The sequence below is a fragment of the Sparus aurata genome, chromosome 4, assembly GCF_900880675.1.
Source record: "Sparus aurata chromosome 4, fSpaAur1.1, whole genome shotgun sequence".
Taxonomy (NCBI): domain Eukaryota; kingdom Metazoa; phylum Chordata; class Actinopteri; order Spariformes; family Sparidae; genus Sparus; species Sparus aurata.
In genome coordinates, this window is record NC_044190.1 from 26,058,346 (window position 1) to 26,069,576 (window position 11,231).

Genomic DNA, 11,231 nt, shown 5'->3' on the forward strand with positions numbered 1-11,231 from the left:
TGAATGTATGTATGTATATATATATATATATATATATATATATATATATATATATATATATATATATATATATATATATATATATATATATATATATATATATATATATATATATATATATATATATATATATATATATATACACGTTTGTTACAGTTGAGATAATGATGATAATAATTATAATGATAATAATAATAATCAAAAAAAGAATCAGATGGAATCCTGATGAACTCTGATTATCAATTGATTTCTTTTATTTCTTTCCTGCTGCCTCAAAATGTGAACATGTGAAGCATATCGATGATATTCTGTGTAAAATATAGATTAAAGAAAATAGTGGTTAAGTTAAAATTGAAGCAAACAAAAAGGACATTTTTTAATGTTTATTAACGTACCATATTTGTTTGCAGCTATAACCTCTTCTTTAAAGAAATGTTTTATATGATTACATGTGTCTAACTTTATTTTCGTTACTTAGTTGATTAATTAATGAATAAAACATTTAAATCTGCTACAACAACATGTATTAAATGTTTTATGGTCCTTATACATGCTTAAAAAAAGTGTTGCTTACCTGATTAATCAATTATTAGAGTAGAGAAATGTTTAGAAAATAAATGTTATTATTATTATAATAATCCTTAGATAAAATCCTAATAATATTCAACTTTAAGCAAAAGTCCCCACCGCATCATATAAACCAAAAACCGCACCCGCTGTTTGTCACCTGGGAAGTCAAACAGTCATCTGGTCTCGGTCGATGACTGAGTGAGTTTTTCTCCTCACAGCCTTTGTGATTGAAGTTTGATCTGCTGTGTATCGGTGTTGTTCGTGGTTTGTTCCTGTGGCCAGCCGTGTCGATGCCAGGCCCGTTACAGCAGTGGGCAGGATGTTTAGTCTGGGACGGAGTGGGCAGAGAGTGTGATTGCGTGTCGAGAGGCCCATCAGGAAATGACATAGATTGGTGAGCGGACTGGTGGTCTGTTGGCCCAGAGTCAGCTCGTTGTGCAGGAAGTGGTGGAATGACATAATGATCCAAGAATAACATGTTTTATAAGAGTTGGATTAATTATGCATCATAATATGGTTTAAGTATTTCAGTAAACCTAATACAAAGTTTTATTGAATTATCCTTAATTTATGAGAGGTTCACATTTTTGTAGTCCGTCTTATAACAATACTTAACAAGAATGGCACTTGGTAGAGTGTATACCTCCACCAAGCCCAACACTCTCCTTAAATTCAATCAAGCCTAATCTAATATCAAATATTTAAATCTGCTGGATCCATTTTTTTTATTTTGCTAGATCAAGTTGTACCACCTAAATACAACTATCAAGATCCATGCATGAATCCTTTTAGAAATCAACAAAAATGTTGAAAAAACACCTCACGTCTCACAGTGTTAAAATTCCTGGATCCATCTCTGTATCTGGACCCATCCGCCACCCAAGATTCATGGAAATCTGTGTAGTAGTTTTCATGTAATCCTGTTGACAAACCGACCAACTAACAAATTAACATGAGTGAAAACACAACCTCCTTAGTGTAGGTAATGATTCCTCCTGTTCAAATCAGCTAGTAGAAAATCTGGTCCAAATGTATTCCAGGTTTCTGTGAAGTTGATAAAAGGTTTCAACTGTCTGTTTGTTTTTTTTTAGAACAACATTCCATTTTTGTGTTTCCGTGCTGACTGCAGTGGAGCATAAAGAGAGAATTTCATAGTAACTTTGAAAGAGACTCACTGGATTCGTCCAGTCAAACTGTTGTTGCTGCTGTCAGATAACTACACCGCCTGTACAGCAGTTGGCAGTAAAACTGTCATCGTGACCTTGAGAACAAATAAAAAAAAGTAATCAGTGAGATCAGAAGCACATATTTGTCTTTGTGTATTCAAATGTACGCAGGCATGCTCAGTATGTCTGTGCCCTCATTCCATCCGTTCAGTCTGCTCAGGTGTGTTTGGGTTTGTGCTCTGAGGTATGCCGGTCTCTCACTGTATGTCTCTTTGTGCTCACAGCTCTTTCTGCTGGAAGAGACGAGGGAGCGCAAGTTTGACGGCTACGCCAGGACCATCCAGAAAGCCTGGAGGAAATACGTGGCCCGTAAGAAGTATGTCCAGATGAGGGAAGAGGGTGAGTGAAGTCTTTACAGCTCTGTTTGTCTCTCCAGCTGCCTCTGCGTGTCTCCGTCTCTCACCCTCTTCCTCTTGGGTTCTACAGCTTCTGATCTGCTGTTGAACCGGAAGGAGCGGCGGCGACACAGCCTCAACAGAAACTTTGTAGGTGACTACCTGGGTATGGATGATCGGCCCGAGCTGCGACAGTTCCTGGCCAAGAGGGAGAAGATCGACTTTGCAGACAAAGTCACCAAATATGACCGCCGCTTCAAGGTTGGTCTGCTTCAGTGTGATATGTGTGTCCAAACAACTGACGAAACATGTGTGATTAACAGTCTTCCTCTTTATTTTCTGCCGTGTTTAGGGGATTAAAAGGGACTTGATCCTGACCCCAAAGTCGGTGTACCTGATCGGAAGAGAAAAGGTGAAACAAGGACCAGAGAAAGGGCAGGTGACCGAGGTGCTGAAGAGGCGGATCGATGTGGAGAAGATCTTGGCAGTGTCTCTCAGGTACAGAGTGGTCTCTAACTGGGCTTCAATGTTTTTAGGTGTTATAACATATGTATCAGATATAAACAACACTCGATTCCATGGATGCAGTTGGAATACAGGTTCTTATGTGTTTCATGTCTGAATGGAGGAGCAACACGTATGCCAAAAATAAAGTCCTTTCGCATTTTATCGCTCAGAGTGTTTAAACAACATGTTCACAGCTATTTCTAGTATTTGAGTGATAAGGAAGAGAAAAGGAAACGATACAATGACTGTACAATACATGACTTTGGTAGACGTTTATTACCATCAATCCAATCTTTGCTTTGGTCCGCCACGTTTCAGCGTCGTATTACTTCAACTCGGAAACTCATGTACCATCATATTCTCCAACTTTCCGATATGTTCAACGGAATTTTTTAGTCACGTTCCACATACTGTTCAAGCTGACATTGTTACAACAGTACCTGTCCACATAAACATATCAATTCTACCTGTATACCTCAACTTTGAGCGCTACATCCTGCTGCTCCAGCACCTCCAGCTCCCCATTAAATTGAACTGCTGCTGCATTCGCGTTTAGATTGATTTCAAATCCAGTATTTCTTTAAATATCGATCTTGAAGGCTTCCACAAAAGACTTTGACGACAGATCGAGATCACAGTTTTTAATGTCCTCTTACTTCTGTTCCAAACCTTCACATAATCGCTGCCAACGTCACAGGCGGGCAGCTATAATGCAGTATCGAGTTATAATGGTGCAAATGGGAAATTCTTGTTTCAAATCTGATTAGACTATTATGGCCATTTCCAAATTGAGAAAAAGATTTACATTTTGATTGTGGATTGTAATTGCAATTAAATAAACTGTAACATCATTTTTTTGGCCAGATCTCCCAATCTTAGTTTCAGCTGTTAATTGAGGCGGTTTTCCAGCTCATGGACAGCATCTGTCAAGCCAACACCGATCAGCTGAGGAGCAACACAATCTAAATGTCCTCCTAGATGCATATATATATATATATATCCATATCTATCTATCTATCTATAGATAGATAGATAGATAGATAGATAGATAGATAGATGGATGATGTCTTTATTCAGACACTCCTCACTGGGACTGAGAATCTGTTTGTGCTGTACAAGAAGATACCAGCAGGTAATGAGTTGTTTCCAAAATAAGACGATGGCTACTCAGCTTGCAGCAGATTGTTATGTGGGGGCCCTACCATATAATCTGGAGACAAAGTCATGAATCTATTTCAAAGCCACAGTCTGGATTTCCAATCACACAAGATCCCATGTTCCTGTAAATGTCACACAAGGGACACTGAAAACATGTGGAGTATATTAACCCACGTCTTGTGTATAAGTCTGTCCCTTTGTGTGTGCGTCTCTCAGAAATGTTGCAGAAACATTCCCGTGAAAGAACGCTGACGAGTTTACGACAAAGAGAAGGGAAAAAAAATAAAAGGAACCGAAAGACTTCTGTGGCCTTTGTTGTCGATGGGAACGCTGTATAACTCGTTTTAGACGTCGAAATCCCAGAGCCGTTGGCGCGAGCATGTGGCTTTTGAGTCAGTGGGGTAATACGGACCAGGTGGTGCAATGAGCGAAAGCAGGAGTTGTAAAAAGCTCATCAGAGAAAAACGTCACTTCACTGGGAGGAACAAAGTATCCTTGTGTGGGTTACGGGCACAAGCTGTCTTCCCTCTTCAGCTGTGAGCTGCTTTGTGAGGCCCCGCTCTGTTTTTATGCAAATGTGAAAGATAATTCTGAGTCTCCATCTTAACCGCTGTCCATCAAAGCAGAACAGTGAAGGTGAAAAGAGTCTTCACAAAAAAAAAAAAAAACGATCTTGTGACTGTTTCTCAGATTGTTTCGTGTCACAGCTGATTTGATTTTAAACGTCACACAGGAGCGTCTCAGTAACTGTCAGGTTCATGTTTTTCAGCACAATGCAGGATGATTTCATGATCCTGCATGAGCAGGAGTACGACAGCCTGCTGGAGTGCGTCTTCAAGACGGAGTTCATCAGCTTACTGGCCCGCAGGTTTGAGGAGAAAACCCAGAGGAAGCTACCACTCAAGTTTAGTAACACGTAAGTAAACACACGCAAAACGTAACACAAATCGACCACATTTCGATCACACCTTTAAAATGTGTTCCACACCTAATAATGTTGGAAAAAAACTTTTTTTTTTTATCCCTTAGACTGGAGATGAAGTTGAAGAAGGAAAACTGGGGCTTCTTGAGTGGCGGCGGCTCGCGGCAGGTGATGTTCGTCCAGGGTCAGGGAGACATGCCTATACTGAAGCCTACAAGCAAATCTCTGCAGGTCAGCGTCGGTCCCGGGCTCCCCAAGAACACACGTGAGTATAAGAAGAGCATTATCTCCCCCAAATAACTTTCGATTTTGGTTTTCCAGTCCATAAAAGTCCCTCGATTTCTACTGAACCTCAACAGTGCCTCTGGGCTCTAAACATTTAGTGTTTAGTGTAAACACCATCGTCTTTAGGCCTCCGCAGCCTACTCAGCGGTTGGATTGAACTGGTTTAAACTGTGATTTGTTGTTGTACCAGATCAAGCTTTTGTAACAGGTGATTCCAAAAGTACCCAACAGTCTGTTGATGAGGTGTAGACTGAAGTCACATGATGAAGTGGGGTCATGACTCACTAACATTTAAGGAGCATTAAAATGTTAATCTAAACTCAGTGAAACCAAACTTTTTCAATGTCAGGTATACCCACCACGGTATACAACGTTGTATTTTCTTCTCCAATTTAAATGTTATGTTCTAAACGTCTCAAAATCTCGTCGTCAGGCCCGTCCAGGAAGAGCTTCACTCAGAGTCGCCCCAGTGTTTCCAGAACTCACCAGAACATCCCGTCTCGGGCGGCACCGGGACCTCCGGGTACAGCGCTCACACCGACCATCCCTCTGGATGTTATCAGGCTTCTGTCAAATTCCCGCTGTGGACTGTCAAAAAGCACAGCGAGACCCATCTTCACCTTCTTTTTATCTCTTTGCAGTTGCTCACCAGAATGGTGGCATCAAAAACACCAACCACGTAGCCAATCAGAGGAACGCGCAGCATCACAGCCAGAGGCACCCCCCCAGCGGCAACGCGACGCGGCCCTTCCTGCCCAGCAACGTCAACCAGCTAAAGGAGCGAGGCGGCAGCCGGCCGCAGCCAAACCTGGACTGTCTTAAAGTGCCAGAACAAGGCGCCGCAGGGTGAGAAACTGACACAAACACAGAAAACGCACAAAGCACACAGTGCATACAGGAGTAGATCAAACAGACAAGGAAAACAGACGCTGTGGTCGTGATTGTTGGAGGGTTCTCCCGTTGACATACAAGTAGTTTTGCAGTCCTGTTATTATATGGAGGTGATTTGGCCTCTTTGGATGTTTTTGATGTCTTGTGTAGCTTTAAAAACTCAGCTGTATCTATCAAGTTCTATATTTCACCGATCAGAGTCCAATGTGAGTGCCTTTGTTGATGTCTCAGTGAGCAGTGATGAGCACGTCTCCCTGCACTGGAACTGAGAGACCAGACCCCTTTTCTGTTTCCATTACTGTTAATCTAGATGACTCACATGTTAATGTATCAGTGCAAGACTGCTTTGATATGTGACGAATGCTACTAATTAGCGTTCAAGCTAAGATGACTCAACTTTGTGCCTGTTTGTCTAAATAGGATTAGGTTGGGTCACATTAAAGCCCTTTCTCGTTAAGTACTTACATTCTTATGTTTACTCCTTATAAAACATAATTAACAGATGCAAAATCATTTGTATTTGATATGTTTCATGTTTCTACTTTGTGTATTATTTAACTATATAGTGAAAACTTATATGACACGACCTCGGTACCACAGACACACACTAATACACACAGTCGTGTTTCTGTAATTTACCATAATTTGGATGATCTATTCTTTTGTAGCAATGGAGACAGACGGCCAACTTCAAATGGAGGAATGTGAGTTGGAGTGTTTGCAGTGTTGTGGGTGGTGGTTCAGGTCCAGCAGGACATGTTGATGCTTCTTCTCTTGTACATTTTTGTACAAAAGTTCAAACTGGCTGAAGTAGCCCGACTGTAGTCTGCAACTAATATTTCATTTCCTGCTGCTGCTCAGTTTCTTTGGTATCAAATGGGAAATTCTTTGACAGTTCACCTCAGTGTGATAGATCTTTCATTTCTCTCATGAAAGATCCTCTAAAGAGTTTTGATAGAAGAATCCAGAAAGAATCCCTGCTGTGCACCTCCTCTGGTAGCTCATTTAAATCTGGGATTTGTTTTATTCAGGAGATGAACATAAACTACGTTTACATGCACACTGATATTCCACTTTTATTCCAACCATGACAATATTCACAACTAATGACGTGGGTCATTCATCGTGGTGGGATGTAAACAGGGTGGATGTTCCAAATTAAGCCTTAGTCCAAATGTAACGTTTTCTGATAAAGACATGTGGGATGTATTGATGTGATTCAGGTCTGCAGTACGCGACACATGGCTTCTTGCCTGTTTTACGGTCAGCTCTGGGCAGTTTATAGCCAACAGTTTGCACGGACGGAGTAGGGATGCATGCACAAAAGAAAAGCCCACATTTCTGGTCAGGAGGAGAGACGCACCTAAAGACTGTGCGAATATCTCAATGCAATAAAAGAAAGAGGTGGCTGATTTCCTTAATGGAAGTCTGCAGGGCCGCATGTAAACTGGAATACAAGTGGAAATACATTTTCATTGGTAATGTAAACAGCTTGGGAGAAATTGCGGCTGTCACAATATTAGATTTTATTGTCATGGCCAAGCAAATATAGATATAGATATAGATATAGATATAGATATACATATATATATATATATACATATATATATATATATAGAGATATATATATATATAGAGAGAGAGAGAGAGAGAGAGAGAGAGAGAGAGAGAGAGAGAGCAATCATGGGCGCGCAGGTGGTCGAGTGGTTAGAGCGCATGCCATAAACGCAGCCGAACCCGGTTCGATTCCGGCCGGAGGTCCTTTGCTGCAGGTCACATCCCCCTCTCTCTCTTTCGTATTTCATATCTGTCTACTGCTTAATAAAGGTGTCTATGCCAAAAAAATTAAAATAAAATTAAAAAAAAAAAAAAAAAAGATATATAGCAATCATGTTTATCTTCAACTTAGTTTGCTGTGTGTTTTGCCTAATTTTCTGGCCGTTACCCTCAAAATCAAGTGTGGGGAGGTGGAGAGAGTCTGTAACTTTTAAAAAAGAAATAAAGAACAATTAAACTCAATTACAAGAGAAAAGGCGACCAAATTAACTCATAAACAAAAGATGCACAAGGCTTAACATCTTACCTAGATTATTCACACACTATCAATAGTATGGCGAAATTGGGACACCACGAGAAGGAATATTGTCTTTTTCTGAATAAGGGCAAAAACCAGAATATTTTGTACGTGCAAATGTAGAGGATAAAAGTTGCTTTCGTGTATCCAGTCAATGCATATTTTACAAATGTACAGTTTGCTTATCACTGGGACTGGGGTGATGCCGCTTGACCTATTCTACATTGATCCTCGAGTAGTCGAGCAGTTACATTTTATACTTTCAGTATTAATACGCTATCTTAAAAGAGAATATACTGTCGGTGAACTTTAATGGGGTTTTCCGGATAAATGAACACAGCCTGGATACAGAAGAATAAAGTGAGATCTTAAAGGTACCACTGACTCTGGATCAACACTCTCTGCTCTAAAAGGCTTCATCAAGTAGAAACATCTTTTAGTCTTGGTTAAAGTTGAAGTGTGTATTCGATCACCATCTTGTGGCTGATTTTGGAACAACTGCAGTGAAGCAGGAAGCTACAACACTACATAACCAAATATTTATAGCTCCATTGACCTGTGTCTGACACATATAATGATCCAGGAGGGGGGAAGAAAAATCTAAATGATCAGTTTGGAGGAAAAACAGTTGTTTTTTTTTCCTTTTTATTGGACAAGATGGTGATTATGCATGCGCACATTTTTGGGATGTTCTTTGTAAACACCTCACCTTCTTCCGTCTTAACTTCACAGCCACTGCAGCACAGTGAACTGAATCTTTCATGTCCTGTAGTGCCCTCCTGCAGATGTTGACAGTCGTGTGGTTTCCCTCTTTTTTTCCTTTCAATGTCTCAGAGCCCACAGACCATCCGCCAGCAGGCCTCCGCCGGGAGGAGGACGACCCAAACCTGCGCCTAAACCCAAACCCCAGGTGCCACAGTGCAAAGCTTTGTACGCCTACGATGCTCAGGACACAGACGAGCTCAGCTTCAACGCTGACGACCTCATCGACATTATCAAAGAGGGTAAGCGTACGACAAAACGGCTGCTGTAATCTTAATATTGTGAAGATGTCGGTTGGATTGAAACTGGACACTAATCTGTTCATGTCTGTCGGATAGATGCCTCTGGGTGGTGGACAGGACGACTTCGTGGAAAGCAGGGACTTTTCCCCAACAACTACGTCACCAAGATCTAGGAGCTGCCGCTTTATAACATGAGAAGGAGGAGGAGGAGGAGGAGAGCCTGCTGCGTCCCTGCTGACCCACTCAGACGACGGGATGAAACTGACAGTCCGAGAGAGAAACACTGTGAGGAGGGAAACTCACACTTCCTCCACTGCTGCCTTCGTAGTTAAATGAATGTAACTCTCGGCTCCACCACCAGACCAAACGACCGTCAGGCGTAAAATTGAGGCTCTGCTTTAAAGACTGTTTGACCCTGGGGTCTGTTTTTTCCTCCAGAGTACGGAACAAAACTATTTATTGTATTTATAGCTTTCTGTGTTCTCCTTACTGTCATTTATATCTTGCTGAGGATTTGAGCTCAAACATTTTGAAGCGTTGGAATGAAGGATGCTTAATCTGTGGGACCAGGCTGTGATTTGTACTCTCCACACGTCTTTTTTTTTCTTTTTTCTTTTTTTTTTTAATAGATGAAGGTTTGATTTCTGAATCAGAGGCGGTCGTCGCAGTGACTGCTGCTTTTTTTTACCAGGAATATTTATTTTGGTGCAAAACTCTTCTCACAGGGAATGGAGTTTCAGTAAATCATCGCACTGTGATTTTTAAAAAAATGATTTTAAACTACCAAAGTCAGAGGGCAAAGTGGCGAATCGCCTGGAAAACCACCTTTATCTTTGTTCTGTTGTCTTTCTGTTTCTCTATCACACCAGTATATTTTTTCACACAGAGTAGAAGCCATGTATACTGTAACCTGAGCATGCTGTCTGTGGTGTATTAGCACTTTATCGGTACAGGTACTACCTTGGACACAGACGTCATAACTCATTCATGCCACAGCCAGTAATTCTACGAAGGACAGGTTGCCAAGCTAAGCAATAAGCCGAGTTACTGAGGAGAATAATTTGTTTACATGAAGTGATAAAAACAGGCTTTTTTTCCGATCTGATTCTGTATATGTGTTCATATTGAGGAGTAGGCCTGTCATTGGTTAGGATTTAAATGAACTGTTTTGTATATTTCTCTTAAGGATCTTCTATTATTCTCTCTGCTTTTGATACTCACAGGGCTGCTTTATCTCCCCTTCACACTAATCTCACGACGGTTCTCACAGACTCGGGTGAATGGATTTTTGTTTTGTCAAAAAAGTTGTTTTAGGTGAAAGAAATGTGTTGACATTTTCTCCGTGGCACTACAAAGGATTCCTTTTGCTTCTGTGTGTGTGTGTTTTTTTTTTGCGCACATCTTTTGCACTGCTGTTGCATTACTTACACATTCCTAATCCTCATTCGTTTTTGTTTTGTTGTTTTTTTAATCCAATAACCACATTATGCTCTAGTCAGTGAAAACTGCCGGGACTTCTGTCATAGATCTTCTCTGCATTTGGTCTTGGATGGTTGAAAACATCCTTGTGCAATACAAAACAGTAGATTTTAATAAAGCATGTTATATTGTGTATTTAACTGCTTTGTTTTGTTTTATTATCAGAGAACCCATTAAATCAACAACGATCCGTCTGTGTTCATGTTTATTGCCATATTCACCTGATGACAAGACACATTTTGTGCAAACCCCACTAAATAATCTGTCATTTTTCTACTTAGTTAACAAATGAATCTAACTGTTCAAATATACAGTATTAGTTGAATGTAACTGTTTATTTAGAAGCAGTGCCAGACTATACTTTGTCCCAAATAAAGCTCTGTTTAGAAGATAGTAGAAATTTCTGAACGGATGGTATATAAAAAAGACTGTTGTTTTTATAATTGTATTACCCAAAATGCATTTCAGGTCCCCCAGAATATGAGGAGGAAATAACCTAAGAGTCTTCAGTTGTTGCCGTTGAATTGCACAGGTCTGTTTCGTGGACTGGGGAGAGAAAACATTTGTATCGAGCTTTATGTGACACTTTCCACTGAGTTGAAGGACCTCTTCTGTGGAGGACATTTCAACGCACCTCAGCCTACAAGTACCAAGTGTGCTCCTCTTAGCTTGACGAGAAGTGATGTTAAAGCGGTCTGTTTTTAGAAGGTTGCTTTGGATTGACCATTTTGAGTATCTGCAGAAACTTTTTAGGGAGTATTTCATCCCCGAGCTGCTTTC

At 40.5% G+C, this 11,231-nt stretch overlaps 1 protein-coding gene across 2 annotated transcripts in view; it reads left to right on the plus strand.

Moving 5' to 3' along the window:
* myo1ea (myosin IEa) overlaps positions 1–10,641 on the plus strand; it is a 53,741-nt gene extending 43,100 nt beyond the window's left edge. Inside the window, exons 20-29 of one of the 2 annotated variants that reach the window (XM_030415230.1) lie at positions 2,021–2,135; positions 2,223–2,392; positions 2,484–2,629; positions 4,566–4,712; positions 4,826–4,983; positions 5,437–5,526; positions 5,645–5,849; positions 6,563–6,598; positions 8,803–8,972; positions 9,069–10,641. In XM_030415230.1, the coding sequence (XP_030271090.1) occupies positions 2,021–2,135; positions 2,223–2,392; positions 2,484–2,629; positions 4,566–4,712; positions 4,826–4,983; positions 5,437–5,526; positions 5,645–5,849; positions 6,563–6,598; positions 8,803–8,972; positions 9,069–9,145 (1,314 nt within the window). In that variant the 3' untranslated portion in view covers positions 9,146–10,641. The remainder of the gene's footprint in view (positions 1–2,020; positions 2,136–2,222; positions 2,393–2,483; positions 2,630–4,565; positions 4,713–4,825; positions 4,984–5,436; positions 5,527–5,644; positions 5,850–6,562; positions 6,599–8,802; positions 8,973–9,068) is intronic. The other variant, XM_030415231.1, reaches the window with a different exon arrangement.
* Positions 10,642–11,231: the final 590 nt, after the last annotated feature.